This window comes from Lutra lutra, chromosome 5 (genome assembly GCF_902655055.1).
Source record: "Lutra lutra chromosome 5, mLutLut1.2, whole genome shotgun sequence".
NCBI lineage: Eukaryota > Metazoa > Chordata > Mammalia > Carnivora > Mustelidae > Lutra > Lutra lutra.
In genome coordinates this window covers 85280811-85298235 of record NC_062282.1, presented here as the reverse complement: position 1 = coordinate 85298235, position 17425 = coordinate 85280811, and the positions used below count along the sequence as shown (strand labels likewise).

General features: G+C 40.1%; 1 protein-coding gene across 1 annotated transcript in view; it reads right to left on the bottom strand.

Moving 5' to 3' along the window:
• Window positions 1–17425, bottom strand: part of STK32A (serine/threonine kinase 32A) — a 140204-nt gene that overhangs the window by 101504 nt on the left and 21275 nt on the right. Inside the window, exons 3-4 of the mRNA XM_047731547.1 lie at window positions 2713–2768; window positions 1144–1295 (exon numbers count right to left, since the gene is read on the bottom strand). Coding sequence (XP_047587503.1) covers window positions 1144–1295; window positions 2713–2768 — 208 coding nt within the window. The remainder of the gene's footprint in view (window positions 1–1143; window positions 1296–2712; window positions 2769–17425) is intronic.

Here is a 17425-nt window from a genome sequence, read left to right as displayed (position 1 = left end):
GCATGGCAGTGCTGTGAATAGGCCACTCTGAGCTACTGATTAAACACACTGAGCGTGGGCCACAGTTAGACTCCACCGTGTCTGAGGAGGGCACAAACCTATTTCCAGGTCACACAAAGCCATCTTTTCAACTCTGGTTGTAGCGTCTTGGAGCGAACTGTATATTAAGTGAACTGTATTAATTAAAAATGGAGGGAGACAGGTTTTATGCATTAACTCTTCCAGAAAAAAATGTCCCCAAACACACAGTGACATTCCAAGTATTTTTCCATTAGTAGTCTCTGAATAAAGACTTTTTTTTTTTTTTTTTTTTTTTTTGCCTTTGCTAGTAGAAACTGCTTGGTATGCATATTTAAATAACAGTCACACTGAATTAGCTTTAGGAACAGGCTCTTAACATAATGGATGCATTAAAATGTAGAGGAAAATGAGAGAGCTGCATACAGCCCTCCATGTAAGAAAAGAGCAGGGAGTAAGAGACACAGCCAGTTTCTAGCCATTTACTAAGCCTTGGATTGTGATCCTGGCTTGGGGAGGAGACCACAGTTACCTAATGTCTAGCCACTGATCTGAGTTTAGCTCCCGCTCTGTTAGAAGCTATTTGGTGAGAAAGGCAGCACCTGTCCTTTTCCAACTCCCAGGTGTATATTTGTGGACGCTGGAGAAGGCTGCTGCAAGGAATCCATGTCCACTGCCAGTCACTGTAGAGAGCAAGTGCTTTTCTGTACACGTTCCCAAGACCAACCTCCCCTCAGCCACTGAGGACCTACCTAGCACCCGATGTTGCTGCCCCACAATCAATGGGGGAAAAATATCTAGTGAACGACAAGACATCTGAACTCACTCTTTGTCAGCCTATTTAACTGCCATGTTTTTAAAAATATAGGTTCCTGAAGGACCAGGGAATTGTGACAAAAAAAAAAAAAAGGCAGTATTTATTCATGACAATAAAACAACAATTTGTTTCATTCGAAGTCAAAGAAACCAAGACGAAAGTCAAAGTCAAAGAACCAAAGCTTTTGGGGAAAAGCCTAACTGAAGATTTTGCACACGAACACCTGGAAATCCAGATGGGTTTACGGACCAGTGTTTGGAGGTGAAGGCGGGAATGGCTCCATTCAGAGAGCCCGTAAAAGCACTTACCACAAATTAACCAGGAAAGGGTGCTCCAGACCTTGCATGATCTGGAGTTCCTTGAAGACATTCCTCACTTCGTTGCGCTCCACGCACTTCTGTTTGTTCATGTACTTCATTGCGTACATCTTCTTGGTATCGTTCTTCTGCACGATGCAGACCTAATGGCACAAACCAGAGTGGGAGAGCAGTCAGGGAGCTGACAGATCACAGCCGTGGGAGACAGGACAGGAGGTCCTCAATAGCAGCGCCTGGAGGCCTCCCTACTTGCAAATTCTCTAATGCTAAAGTTGCTGCTTAGCTCTGATTTCAGAGTAGAAAATCTCATTTTCTTCCCCTGTACCGGGTCAGTTTGTGAATCTCTGCTTTCTCAAACAAGCCTGCCTGTTCTTTGGTCTTTGGGTTTTGTTTAGACAGCATGCTGGAGAAAATAGCTGCTTCCTTGTCAGGAATTTTCCAACAACCAATGACACGCTTATTCTGATTTGAGTGACTGATAGGCGTGCAGCTGAACTGCCTAGCTGAACAACATGGTGCCAAGAATTTCTCTTTACACCACAGTTGATAGAACCTAAAAGAACTTAAAGCACTGAGAAAGCCCTGACCATGATGTCCATGTTTTGGGAATTCTTTTAGAGGGTCTAGATGTCTAATAAAGTGGGCAGCAGATGATTTTAAAAGGTGAGTTCAGTATGACGTAAATATTCTCAGAGTATGTCTCTATCAAACTAATGATCAGGATTTGAATCTAGAAGTTTCTTGCAAAAAAATTAGCCTGGATCTATCTTTCATGGTAGATTTTGAAAATAAAAACATGGTATAACTGGAGGGGAAACAGATATTGGGCAGCTTCTTTTCCACATAAAAAGTGCCTGGGTGGCTCAGTGGGTTAAGCATCTGCCTTCAGCTCAGGGCATGATCCTGGGGTCCTGGGGTCGGGTCCTGCTGTGCAGCTCCCTGCTCAGTGGGGAGCCTGCTTCTCCCTCACTCTTTGCCCCTTCCCCTCCTCATGCTCTCTCTCTCTCTTTCTCTCATAAATAAATAAATAACATCTTTTTTTTTTTTTAAAAGAGTTAACTCTTACATTGACAGGATAAATGTTACCAAAGGTATGGGTACAATTAGCAACTGAGTCCAACATTTTGCAGTGGTGAGAAAGTCTTAAAAGAGTTAATGAGCATGACACTGAAATAATTCTGAGAACAAGAGGTGTCCATTATACTACACACCTCAAGCTGTAGTGAGCATTTTATTTTTTAAAGATTTTATTTATTTACTTGACAGACAGAGATCACAAGCAGACAGAGAGGCAGACAGAGAGAGAGAGGGGGAAGCAGGCTCCCTGCTGAGCAGAGAGCCCAATGTGGGGCTCGATCCTAGGACCCTGGGATCATGACCCAAGCCAAAGGCAGAGGCTTAACCCACTGTGCCACCCAGGCGCCCCTGTAGTGAACATTTTATAAAAAACCTCTGAATTATCATTCCTTGTGGTCCCAGTAACTGAATAATCGGAACATTCTCAGACTTTGTTCCCTGAGCTACATAACCCTGCTGGTGGCTAATCATTTGGGTTCTCACCTTCCCAAAACTGCCTTTCCCAATGGCTCGCAAAATCTCGAAGTGGTCAAAGTTAACTGTAAAACAAACAAAAAGAACAATGTGAAGGATTATCAGTTGCTTTTCAGTTGCTAATAAATAATGAAAATTAAGTGAAACCAGAGTACCCTGTTTAAAACAACGTTCCAGATAACCTTAGGGTGCCCATTCATTTATTCAATAAACATTTCTTTTCTTTTTTAAAAAAGATTTTATTATATTTATTATTTATAAGTGTTTCTTAAACACTTCTTACTCATTAATCACAGTTGGGGGATATAATTGTAGCAAAGTAAAAATGGAATATCTACCTTTACGGAGCCTGTTGTCTAGGCATATAGAGAGAGACACTTATAGATGAAATAGTCATAAATTAATGGACAATTAGAACTCCCACTAAATGTCAAAGAGAGAAGTCATGGGGCTCTAAGAGCATGTAACAGTGGATTTCAAATTAGTGGCAAAGTCAGGAGAAGCATCACTGAGCACTGATGATTATGGCGAGATCTGGTCCTAGAGAAATGGGACCAGGTAAGAAAGACATACCTTCGGCCCATGAGCAGTGTGAGCATGAACATCTTCTGAGTGTTTTTCTTTTTTTTTTTTTTTTTAAAGATTTTATTTATTTATTTGACAGAGAGAGATCACAGTAGACAGAGGCAAGCAGAGAGAGAGAGAGAGGGAAGCAGGCTCCCTGCTGAGCAGAAAGCCCCATGCGGGACTCGATCCCAGGATCCTGAGATCATGACCTGAGCCGAAGGCAGCGGCTTAACCCACTGAGCCACCCAGGCATCCCCTGTTTTTCAAATGGGGTCAAGCCCCATTCGTGGGTTACGAAATAAATTGGGTGTTAGGAGACGCATCCAAAATTTAAACAAAGTAGAATAGGTAAGAAAATAATAAGAAATGTCTCAACCATAGGAAGAAATGTCTCAACTGCTTCTGAAACTTTGTTTTGGTTTTACATATGTGTGTAGGTAGCTATAGATTGGATCATGATAAAATATTTGGTATATATTTTTTCCAGGTGGTGGTCAAAATAACTTGAAAGACACTTCCATAAATTTTCTCTTAAGTTTCAAAGTGCTATGCCCAAACCAAGGATTTCCTCACACTTATTACATGAGGCACAGTTCTATATTATGTACCACAGAGGTGTCAAAAAAATGACCAGGATTTATTTGCAAGTTCAAGATTTAATCTTGACCAAACCTAGTAACATAACACAGTGATTTCTCCACTAGGAGCCTAGACTAGAATGTTGCGATGACATTTTTAATCTTCAAGCATACAGCAGGTACCCAGAAAGCATGAAGTTCTGTTGTGATATTAATGCATTTCGTGAACCATGTCTCTTTATAAGCCATTTTAAGGTTTCATGAAAATGATAAAAGATTAGATGCCAGGTGGCTAGTTCTACTAATGTAACTGCCTTAATTAATGTCTGGTCCCAGGAAAGTGGTAGGTCGGAAGTTTTAGAAAGAATGCATCTTATTTATGTATTTCTAGTCTGTTAAAAAGAGAACAGACTCCAGTCCAATACTGTACTGTCTTGTGTCACTTCCATATATAATAATCAGCATGAGGAGAAAGCCGATGACAGATTAAAAATGGCTGGAAGAGCTCTTATTCCATCCTTATAGGCCCCCCCCTTTTTTTTCCTTTCAATTCCAGGGTAGTTAACATACAGCGTTGTATTCATTTTCAGGTGTACAATTCAGTGATTCAAAATTCCTACTCAGTCCTCATCAAGTTAAGTGTACTCTTAATCCCCTTCACCTATTTCGTTGAGCCCCCCACCAACCTCCCTTCTGGGAACCATCAGTTTCTTCTCTAAAGACTGTTTCTTTGCTTGTCTCTCTTTTCTCTTTGTTCATTTGTTTTCTTCCTAAAATTCCACATATGAGTGAAATCATAACGGTATTTGTCTTTCTCTGACTGACTTATTTCGCTTAACATTATGCTCTTTAGATCCATCCATGTTGGTGCAAATGGCCATATTTTGTTCCTTTTTATGACTGAGTAATATTCCATTGTATATATGTACCACATCTTCTTTACCCATTCATCTATCATTGGACTCTTGGGGTGCTTCCATAGCTTGGCTATTGTAAATAATGCTACAGGAAGCCTAGGGGTGCATGTTATTCCTTTGAATTAGTGTTTTTGTCACCTCTTCAGTTAAGTTTGTTCCCATTTTATTATTTTTGGTGTAATTGTCATGGAATTGTTTTTTACATTTCTCTTTCTACTGCTTCATTATTAATGTATAGAAATGCAATGGATTTCTGTACATTGATTTTTTTATCCAGTGACCTTACTGAATTTAATTATGAGTTCTAGTAGTTTTTTGGTAGAGTCATCTCTGCTTTTCTCTATATAGGATTATACCATCTGCAAATAGTGGAAGTTTTACTTCTTGCTTACCTTGGATGCCTTTTATTTCTTATTCTTGTCTGATTGCAGTGGCTAACACTTCCAGTACTGCAGTGATTGAAAGTGGTGAGAGTGGACATCTTTGTCTTCTTCCTGATCTTAGAGGAGAAACTCTCAGTTTTTCCCCATTGAGTATAATGTTAGCTGTGGGTTTTTATATAAGGGCTTGATTACATTCACATATGTTCCCTGAAAACCTGCTTTGTTGAGGGTTTTTATCATGAATGGATGTTGTACTTTGTCAAATGCTTTTTTCTGCAGCCATTGAAATGATCATATGGCTTTATCCTTTCTCTTATTGATGTGATATATCACATTGATTTGTGAATACTGAGCCACCCTTGTATCCAGAGAATAAATCCTACTAGATTGTGGTGAATTAATTTTTAACATACATTGTTGGATTTGATTCGCTAATATTTTGTTGAGGATTTCTGCATCTATGGTCATCAGAGATAATGGTCTATAGGTCTTTTTTGTTGTTGTGTCTTTACAACAAAATTGTAAATTTGGGTTTTGGAATCAGGATAATCCTGGCTCCACTTACTGTTCTTCTTAAATGTCCAGCAGCAGAAATAGTAGTTAGGAGGGGAAAGCTCATGGAAAACGCAGTGAGACCTCATAACTCAGACAAAATGAGAAAGAGATGAAGTCAGAATTATGGATTATTTTATCAACGCAAAACCATTTGTATTAGAGGCATATAGGATTTACCGAATGGGCTGGGTATCAAATAGCACATCCTCTGGGTCCTTTGATCAATGAGTATAGTATTAACAAGCCGATTATTTATGGTCCCAATGGGCCTGCTGCCTGTTTTCGTCTTAATTACAAGCTAAGATCAGTTTTTATATTTTTAAAGTATTATTAAAAACAACAAAAATATGCAACCATATAAAAGTCTGTAATATTTACTAGCTGGCTCTTTACAGAAAAGTGTGCCGGCCCCTGAGATGAAAAGTACCATCTTTGGAGACAGACTACCTGAGTTCACATCCCAGCTCCCACAATTAATAGTTGTATCATCTTGGCAGTTTACTTCTATGTTCTGTTTCTTCATCTATGAAATGGGTATGGAAATAATATACATTCCATTGGATTTAGAGGAAGATGAAATGAGTTACCATACATATAGTACTTAGAAAATAAATGGGTACTAGCTACTTTCGCTAGTCCTCCTACTACCACGTCTTAGAGAATAGCCTAATTCAGACTCCCAGCAAATACCATCGTAAGCTGGTGTCATAACATGTGAATATTATCAGCCAGCATGGGAAAACATGGAGGTTGTCAGTGTCATTTCTCCACATCTGGGGTTTTTGGTAGTCGATGGTGTGGTGTTTTTGCAGTGTTTCCTCCCATCTCAAGCACAGTTAACCTTTATTGCGTTTACTTGTTGTGTGTTGTCCTGTATCTTGTTATACAACTTTGTTTCTGGTTCATGGAGGAGATCTGGTGCCAAGATGACATAAAGGTCTTCTAGAGATACTGCTAGACTGGCTCTGTGTGGGGCCTTGGAGGTAGCAGTTGAGTGTTGAGAGAGCAGAGCCTGGTTCTCACTTCCACTGACAGAGCTGGCCTGTATATACCGCCTGTGGAAGAACAGACAGGCTGAAAAGCTGAAACCTTCGATATCCTTATCTGCTTTGGCATCTTGCTTTCACACGTGGCTGCTCACCCCAGTCTTAGCAAACATCCTATCAGTCTGGTGTCCTTAAGGTTGCCCGGAGGTGTATTAGGTTAACAAAGCCAGAGTTGAATGGGTCCTAATGTTATGATACGACTTCAAATATTTTTAAAAATATCTAAACTAAATACCACAAAAAGGCTTATTTTTGAGTTTTTCTTTGGGGTAAGTGCACATTCTCTACAAATCAACCTGACGCAGAAATTCTATATGCACAAGAGATCTGTTTATGTGTGATTTGGTATGCATTTCATTTTTTAAAAAAATATTTTATTAATTTATTTGAGAGAGAGAGAGAGCACGAGCTGGAGGGCGGGGTAAAGGGAGAAGCAGACTCCCCGCTCAGCAGGGAGCCCGACATGGCCCTTGATCCCAGGACCCTGAGATCATGACCTGAGCCAAAAGCAGATGCTTATTCGACTGAGCCACCCAGGACCTGGTGTGCATTTCGTTTTTATATCTCATTTTGTCCTCATGACAACCTTATGGCATGTGTAGCTAGGGGCGCTCCAGCTCAGACAGATTAAATAACTTGCTGTGGGTGTCACCAGTATAGTGATTAAATGACCCTGGGGCTAGGTTCTGAAGCGAGAAATTAGGGTGGAACCTTGGTTAGTCCATCCAAACTACACGTGAAAATCCTCTAGAAAGGTACTGCTTTGAAAACCAAAGGAGTCCTTCAAAATGTCTCACAGAGTTTTGTCCTGTGTGAGCACCAAAACAAAGCTCATGAATTGCATTTAGGTGCTCTTGCATAGAAAACACTGAAATACTAACATCACACTCAGCTCACTGGCAGACTGAAATGTGTTAGTCATGTGGAAAGTAAAAGCAACAAGGGGACAGCGGGTTGACTGGTATCACAAAACCACACCCAAAGCCTGAGTGCCCAAGTGGGCGACACCAATCGTCTAAGTCTGCTCAGGGGCAGTCACGTAAACTCAGTATACACCTTTCTGGTTCTGGGCCCAGGCTCTTAGCCCCTATTTCTTTCTTTCTTTCTTTCTTTTTTTTTTTTTTTTTAAAGATTTTACTTATTTATTTGATAGATAACAAGTAGGCAGAGAGGCAGGCAGAGAGAGAGAGGGGAGGAAACAGGCTCCCTGATGAGCAGAGAGCCCAATGTGGGGCTTGATCCCAGGACCCTGAGATCATGACCTGAGATCATGACCTGAGCCGAAGGCAGAGGCTTAACCCACTGAGCCACCCAGGCACCCAGGGGCCCCTTAGCCCCTATTTCTATAGCCATCTTTATGCTGTCACTACTGTGTATCCAGCCATCCCAGAGGCAGAATCAGGGGAAGCAGGGTGGATTCTTTGCCTCTCCTTTTAGAATCACATGGGTCAAATCCGCTTTCCCCAAGTCTTTCCCTAAACTGAAGCCTGCTGACTGTGGCATGTGGTGCTTGATGCTTTTTCTTTCCTTTGTTTGGCTTCTCTTCCCATGTCCCCAGTCTCAGCATTCTTTGCAGTAAACAGAAGGAAAGGGGAGACTCTTTTTAGAGTTAGTGATACCACCCTGCCACTTGGAATCTGGGAGAATAGAAGGTAAAGCAGACTCTTCCCACCCCCCACCACCTTTTTTTCTATGGTTGAGGTAAAAATATTTGGAAAATATTTTATTTTTTCCTATTAAAAAAAAACGATTGCTGCCTAAGTAAATACCAAATCATGACCATATGCACAACTGTGGAGAACTGCACTTCTTGGTGTTTATGTAAATCTTTCTATTGATGAGGGAACAAGGACAACAGCTGTGTGTCCCCAGCTGTAAAATGGCGCTAATTAAACTTGACTCACAGGTGGTCTTGAAGATGAGCTTCTATACACCAGAAGTATAATGTCCGGCTCAATGAAAACTAAAAATTACAAATGATAACTCACAATTATTCGAAGAAAATTGAGACTTCGTCCCATTCTAAATTTTTAGTTGCATTCCAGAAGGCAGCTTCTTTGAACAAATTCTGTGTATTCTTTAAGAGAATTTTTCAGCTTGTATGTATTCCCTTTTGATAGCAGGAGCAACATACTATCATTCCAATAGGAACATAGATTATAAGCTCTTTCTATACAGTTACATTCTCCCTGTTCCTTCATATATCACGTACAAATCTATGGCTAATTATTTTAAACAGCTCTTTCATATTATATTGTGTAGAATGTCCCATACAATTTTTAGCTTTTTGATGGCATTTCAAAGATGGTTTAATTATACCCTGTTACGTGGAAGACTAGTGCAAACATCCTTGGTCAGCTTTTGTGCAAAGGCTTGTAAGCTAGCTCCGTGAAAGTAGAAATGCTGTTAAAAAAAAAAAAGAGTATGTGAATTTTCCAATTTAATAGACACTGTATTTCGCCTCTCAAAGATGCTGCACCAAACTCCTCCACACCAATAGTATGGAAGAATGACGTTCTGTCTACCACCTGACAGGTGAAGAAAAAATTTAATTATTGATTTAGTTTGTATTTCTTAAATGATGAATAAAGCCTCATATCTTTGTATGTGTATTGTTTCCAGAGAGCTGCCTATTCATAGATTTGTGCCTGTTTTTAATGAGTTATTAGCCTTTTTGCTTTGCAAGTGTGTTTAAAATGTTACATAAATTAAGTCTCTCTTGAGCAAATCTTAGGAATATTTCATACAGGCTGTCCATTTGGCTTTTGACTTTAAATATTTTTAGTAGTGTAGAAAACTGCATTGTTACATTTGCGCCTTACGTAGTCAAATTTTCTGTAGTCAACTGTATTATTCTTTTCCTCTGGGGCCCCCTGGGCTTATGTCTTTCCTAGAAGGGCTTTTGTTTACTTCAAGACTGTTAAAGGCATGTACTTATATTTTGACCAGGCGTTGTTGTCCTGCTGTTTTAGTTTCTGCAACCTTTCTCTGCTTAAGTTGAAAGTTAAAACAATTGTTAATTTCCTTATATGTGGGATTAATAAGAAGTGGATCCTTTTGGGGCGCCTGGGTGGCTCAGTGGGTTAAAGCCTCTGCCTTTGGCTCAGGTCATGATCCCAGGGTCCTGGGATCGAGCCCTGCTTGGGGCTCTCTGCTCAGTGGGGAGCCTGCTTCCCTTCCTCTCTCTCTCTGCCTGTCTCTCTGCCTACTTGTGATCTCTGTCAAATAAATAAATAAATAAAATCTTAAAAAAAAAAAGTGGATCTTTTGAAGAGCTTTGTGAGAATATCATCATAAAGCAGGCTCTCTATATTTTGCTTAGGCTGGTAAAATGCCTTGCTCATGTAACACAATGTTAGATTCCAGTACTGTTCGGCTTCAACTGATGACAAATTAAGCCAGTATGTTCAGGAGTACCAAGATAAATTCTTCAGAGAATAATGCTATATATATCTTAAAAAAAAAAAAGTCAAGCCAAAGTCTGGCCTGACTTTTTGGTATGCTAATTTAATGTACAAATTTGCTGCTTAAACATGTCACTGCTTTGGGCTGTGATTCTCTAAAGGCAAAGGTAATTCACCATGAAAACAGTTCTTGCTTAGCTGGCTACAAGTCCCCCTTCTTCCTTCCGGTCTTGGAAGAACGTGGAGATTTGGTTACCCCCTGGTATAGCAGAAGAGACACTGAGGTGGAATAGAGATGCAAACAGAAATTGCTCAGTGAACTCAGTCTGTGTTCACTGACATTTACTAACGGCTGACTCAGTGGGAGTCAGGCGTTATACTAAGTGCCAGGGAGAGAGAAAGCCAAGGCTGCCTTCTTTATGGGGCTTATGGTCTAGTGGACAATAGAATCATCACTAATGGCTAAGACCTAACATTTATGTAAGGAATATCAGGCATTATGCTAAGCACGTTACCTGCACTATCTCAGTTTTCCTCAGTGCTTTGAAATAGTAGTACTATTATTGCCATTTTTTGAGATGAGCAAACTGCTGGGCAGAGTAATGACGCAGGTTTCCCAAGGCCACGGAGGAGGCAAGGGGGGCCAGGATGGAAGTTCCCCTCAAGTTACTACAGAGCTGTCCTCAAACACTGTTCACCGCTGAGGCCCATTCAACACAGATAATGATGCCCAAGAAAGAAGGATGGAGAACAATGAATCAGGCAAAGACCTGGCTCTCCACAATGTCCATACTTCTGCTTCTCTCTTCAGGAGGGATCTCTCTTTTTCACAGATGCTCTCCCAACACTGGTCTCCCCAAATGCATGCGTCACTTATCAGTCACCTGCCCTGTGCCACACCGTGAGCCAGAACCTTCCATCTGAGAGTTGGGACTGTGACCAGCATGACTGTAATCTACATATTCTTGTTCATGTAGGACTTTCTGGTGTGGAAATACATGCTTCCCACTATATTACCAGGCTTTCCCAACATGAGATCAGAACTGGCCAAATGTTTTAAAAAAAAAAAAAAAAGAAATGTATGTGGGGAGGAGACAGGTCAGCGGGTCAAAGGAAATAAAGAATCAAGCTGACACTGAATACAGTAGTCTCACAAGATAAAGGGGGAATCCTGATGGCTTAAAGTGTGGGGATCTATATTCATACAGGTCCTGCTTTGGTTACTGATTAGGCATCCCAAATATTCTGCCAATGACTTGATTTTTCATTTTTACTTTTTTAGCCAAACGAATAAAGTTCCAACTAAAATAAGTCCTGCTGTAGGGAGATCACAGTGTCATGGGATGGAAAACAGGGACAGCCAACTAGTCCAGACGACATAGTGAAACATCCTAGGGGAGATAATTAGGAAGAGCTAGGTGTTGCAAAAGGACTTGCTCTTAGGACTCTTTCCTCTAGATTTTCTTCATTTTTACACCCGCATTGCATTGGAGTATCAGGAAGATAATTTCCCAGGAAAAGAAATGAAACACACATGTGAATAACTGCATGATAAAGTAATATATATATATATATATATATATATATATATATATATATATATATGTATGTATGTATTAAGAGTCATACATGGTTCCACAGTGTTTCCCAGCTGTGTCTTCCTCTTAGAATCACACAGAACACACTTTCAAAAATGCAGATTTGGGTGCCTCCTCTAAGTCAGGCTCTGGAGGCTGAACCAGGGAATTCGTATTTTAGTCAGCTTCCTGGGGGATTTTGATAGAAACTGCCTAGAACAAACTGTGGGTCTTGATTTAGGAACTCCTACTCTGTACAGTAAAAGCCACAGGAGTGGCTCCTTCTGGAGAAGATAAAAGAGCATCTGTACCCCAACGTTCATAGCAGCAATGGCCACAATCGCCAAACTGGAAAGAGCCAGGATGTCCTTCAACAGATGAATAGATAAAGAGGATATGGTCTATATATACAATGGAGTATTATGCCTCCATCAGAAAGGATGAATACCCAACTTTTGTATCAATATGGATGGGACTGGAAGAGATTATGCTGAGTGAAATAAGTCAAGCAGAGAAAGTCAATCATCATATGGTTTCACTTACTTGTGGAGCATAAGGAATAACACGGAGGACATTGGGAGATGGACAGGAGAAGTGAGTTGGGGGAAATCGGAGGAGGAGATGAACCCTGAGAGACTGTGGACTCTGAGAAACAAACTGAGGGTTTGGGTGAGCCTGGTGGTGAGTATTATGGAGGGCACGTGGGTATTATGAAGGGCATGGAGCACTGGGTGTGGTGCATAAACAATGAATCTAGGAACACTGGGAAAAAAAAAAAAGAGCTTCAGGGAAGGCCAGCATTTTGGCGGGGCCTTGCAGAATGGGTAGGAGTTCAACAATTTACCAAGCAGAGGAGGATAGGGAGACCACACTTCCTGAGTGACCTAAACCTTAGGGTGAGGACGCTCTCCATAGATGTGTGTTGATTATTTAATTTTATTTCAATGGCCTTAGACTTCCCCTTCCACCTTTGCCCCCAACCCCATGAATTTGAAGCAGATTAATAACGGTGTCTCTAAATAATTAATAGGCCTCTGTTTTCTGCACTGTACCACATCTTAGGTCAAAGCTGATAATTAAATTCATCATCTATTATCTATATACATGTTTAGGCACTGTCCAGATATTTTATCACCAAAACACTATGAAGTGGTAATATTAATTCTACTTTGCAGATGAGTTACAGAGACCCAAAAATGTTGTCTTGAGGGTTGGGGCTTAGACTTGAACTTGTCTTCGTGTGGCTCTAAGTTCCATAATTTTTTTTTAAAGATTTATTTATTTATTTGACAGACAGAGATCACAAGTAGGCAGAGAGGCAGAGAGAGAGGGGGAAGCAGGCTCCCGCTGAGCAGAGAGCCCGATGCGGGGCTCGATCCCAGGACCCTGAGATCACGACCTGAGCTGAAGGCAGAGGCTTTAACCCACTGAGCCACCCAGGTGCCCCTAAGTTCCATAATTTTAATGTTACAGTAAGTCCTAGAAAGTTTATGATACAATATGATGGTTATGAGCATGAAACTGTGAGTCTGGGTTTCAGCTGTACTACTTACTAGTTATGAACTTGTTAGTCAGTTTACCTCTCTGAGTCTTTATTTCTCCTCAACATTTTGATCCTGTATATTACCCCGAGATTCCTATGAGGACTAGATGAAATAAACCATATCGAAGGTGCTTATCAAGTATTTTTAGCAGACAGTAAAAATTCAGTAAGTGTACCATCACTCTTCCTGGTTTTGTTATAGTTACTAGATAAGTTACTTTAGTATCAGCTCAGAACATTGCTTGGTTTGCCATAACGTTAGGAAAATGATGCTGAGTGTTCACATAGGACAAGCAGTGCCAAGAATGTAACCTCTGTGAAGGGAGACATTGGGCTTATCTAGTCTATCTAGTCTACATGCACACTGTCTAGAACCATGGCGGGCATGGAGCAGTGGCCTACTGAATACACACTAAGTGGAGGAAGGGAACAAGGAAGCACTATCATCAAAGTTTTATGAACTATAGATGGCTTTAGAGGAAAAATTTTAAGGATCTATTCTTTCATGTAGATTTCCTAAGACATCATTATTTACAAAAGGTAACTCTTAAGAAATGTCTTACCAACAACTTAGAAACAAAATGCTTTTTAATGAGGCAGGCAGTAGAATAAGTCTCCACTTGAATGCTGAGATTTCCCGGCAGACATTGGATTTACATGTTAAAACCTCAAGGATTGACTTACTCGGTCTTTGAGCTCAAAAGCATTGGGAACTGCCATTCTCCACCTTGGCAACCTTCCACCCACCAACTGTCCTAAGTGAGGACATGGTTGATAACCTCCCAGCGACTAGAGGATAATTTACAGCAGGAGTCAGAGGATATCTGCACGACCCTTGAACAGAAGTGTGAGTATTTCACTCTGTCACCAGAAAGGCGCCCACACGACACCAAAGACTGCCACAGCCCTTCTCAGAACAGAGGAGGGATCAGTCCCTCTTCCAAGTTCTGTTGTCGTTTTGCCCATTTTTTAGGATGGACATTGCGTGGTTTGCCAAGAAAGAAAGTAAAAGAACAGGAAAAAAAAAATGAACCTCTGGTTAAAAATATAGTTCTTCCTGTGTATTTTGCAATTTCCCATTCATCAGATGAATGTTTAGTCATCATACTATGTTTCCAAATGGAGGCAATCACAAAGAAAGGCTCACATATACCGTTTGAAGACAGTCACAACAAAGTGGGAAAGAAACTAAGGTCACTTGTCCAGATGCTATAGTTTTGCTAGCAAGTCAAACCAACAAATATCCATTGAGGATCTATATGCGCATGACTCTGCTAGACCCTTGGAAAAACAGAAGGAGCTTGGGACTAAGTCACACCCTCAGGAAACTGAGTATGACTCAGTCAACTGCATTCGTGAGAACACGTAACCTGTGTGATCAAATGCCCCTTGTCTCATTTGTATGTTATTTTCCTATAGCACCTTAGCAATCCAGTCTTCCATCTTTCTGGAATTAGATGGGGATAAATAAATAGATAGATAGGCAAATATGTAGACAGATGAAAGCTATCCAGTGTTGATGTTTGGTATGGAAAGAGGCTCTGTGGACTTTCCAGGGGCAGGGCGGGGCCAGGAATATAGTGACATGATAATTGTGCTGCTTCATTTTTAATGGATATTTTGATCAATGATAAAAAACAATCTGAGTCAGAACTGCCTTAAAATCCTAGCTCCTACTTATAAGATGAAAAAAAATTAGGAAATTTACGTGACACTTCTGAACGTCAGTTCTTTGTTCACAAAGAAGATTATTTTTATATAAAACTAATATGATTTTGGTATTAAAAATACAGAACTAAGTAGGGAAAATTAAGTAGAAAGAAGAAAAAATAGTTTAAAGATAAGCATGAATTAATATTTTGATTAATTTTTCTTTAAAAATTTTTTAATTTTATCAAAGCTAGGTATCTCTATCTCTCTACATTTCTACACAATTTGAGAAGCCAAAGAGTTCTAAAGGTTTATTATAAAACACTGATTTTAGTCCTCTCACACCCTTGTCTCTCTCTCCAATCTCTCCTGGCCAAGAAGCTGTCACTTAATACCTCTTCGAGCTAATGAATTTGCTAGTTCCTACCTCATCTTCTAAGTAGCATAATTTACTTTTTTCTTTTCAGTTTTGGGTATTACTTATTAAATCTCCAAGATGGCAGGGGAGGATTTAACTCACCTTCCAGCTCTTGGGGTCTCATCCCAACGCGAGCCCATCTTTCCAAAGTAGTTATATTTGATGGAATAATTTCAATTAGATCAGCATTCAGTATTTCCATTCTTATGACTATGGAAATGATACAGGCCATAGAATAAACTCTATGATGGCTTTTCCTTTCTTGAACAGTTTTTGTTTTCCTTGCAATTAATAATAGTGTTTTTTATACATGTGCTCATTTTCCTATATCCTTTTTCCTAATTCAATTTCCAACTCTTCTCCAGTTGTCTAAATTCCCCTTGAATGTGTTCAAAGGCATCAATCACATTTCCATATTTCTGACAAGGTATCTCCCAGAGCCCTCTGACCTAACCGAATCTGAATTGGTGATCTCACTGCATATCTGTCATCCTGGACTCGCCTTGACCACCATCTTGGGGTTCTCCTTCATTCCTCTACAATGAAGGATTTCCTGCTCGTTGCATGCACTGTCTTCCTCCCTCTTATTTTACTCCCTTGTTTTTGTGGAGGACATCCTCCAATAGCTTTGAAAGAAAGATTGCTTGGGAGGTTAATTTTTAAAAACCTGCATATATGAAAAATAATTTATTCTCTTCATACTCAATTGAGAGGCCAGCTGGGTATTGAATTCTAGGTTGGAAATTACCTTCCTTCAAAATTTTGAAGGCATTGCCCTCCTTAATTTCTAGCTTTATGTGTCACTGCTGAGAAGTCTAAAGTTATTTTGATTCCAGATCCTTGGATGCAACAGTTTTCTTTCTGGAACCTTACAGGATAGTATATTTGTATTGAATGCTTTGAAAGTTCATAATGATACAGCTTTTTTATTCATTGTGCTGCACACTGAATCAGCTCATTCATTCTGGAAATATGTGTCCTTAAGTTCAGGGCTTTTCTTTTTTCCCTTAAATTAAGTGGTCATGGTTTCTTCTCTTCATTCCATCTTTTTGAGCCTTCTATTATTTAGAAACTGGAACTCTCAGACTGGGCTTTTTTTTTTTTTTAAGCACAATTTTATTTTATTTTATTTATTTGTTTTTATTTATTTATTTGATAGACAGAGATCACAAGTAGGCAGAGAGGCAGGCAGAGAGAGAGGAGGAAGCAGGCTCCCTGCTGAGCAGAGAGCCCGATGTGGGGATCGATCCCAGGACCCTGGGATCATGACCCGAGCCGAAGGCAGAGGCTTTAACCCACTGAGCCACCCAGGCGCCCCATCAGACTGGGCTTTAAATTTTATTTGTCCTACTCTTTTCTTTCTCTGTCTGCTTACTCATTATGGAAAATTTCCTTAAATTTATCTTTTAAACCTTTGAATCTTTATACACATGCTATATATTTTTTTTTCCTAAAGCTAACTTTTGCTTTCTAAAGGTTGCTTTCTTGATATCCTATTTTTTTTCTATTAAAAAAAAAAGTCTTTCTTTCTTTCTTTCTTTCTTTCTTTCTTTCTTTCTTTCTTTCATGAAGAGAGAGGGAAAGAGTGCAGACACACGCAAGCAGGAGCAGAGGGAGAGACTCTTGAGCAGGGTCCACACTCAGCACAGAGCCCCACTCAGGGCTGGATCCCATCCTGACTGGAGCCAACATCAAGAGCCAGACACTCAACCAATAGAGTCCACCTAGGCACCCCGATAATTGTTATTTCTTAACATCTCTCTGACAGTTTTCCTTAAGTTGCATTTTTTTCTGTTGAAAACCTAGTCTTTATCTGTCCTATGAGAAGTCTTTCCTGTGTGTCTGAAAACCCTCAGTTATCTGCTCATATTTAAGTGTGGAGACCTAAAGTCCCCTTTCGAAGTTACGAGCCTGTGGGAGAGTTCTGTTGATAGTAAGCTTCACTCTAGAGAGCTATGGCTAGGACGTTGTGTTCAGAAAACTCTCATGTTGGTAACTGTACATCTTCCTTCTTAGGTTGGTCAAAGTCTTCAGAAAACAAAAACAAAAACAAAAACAAAAAAACACACGCTCTATTATCCTTT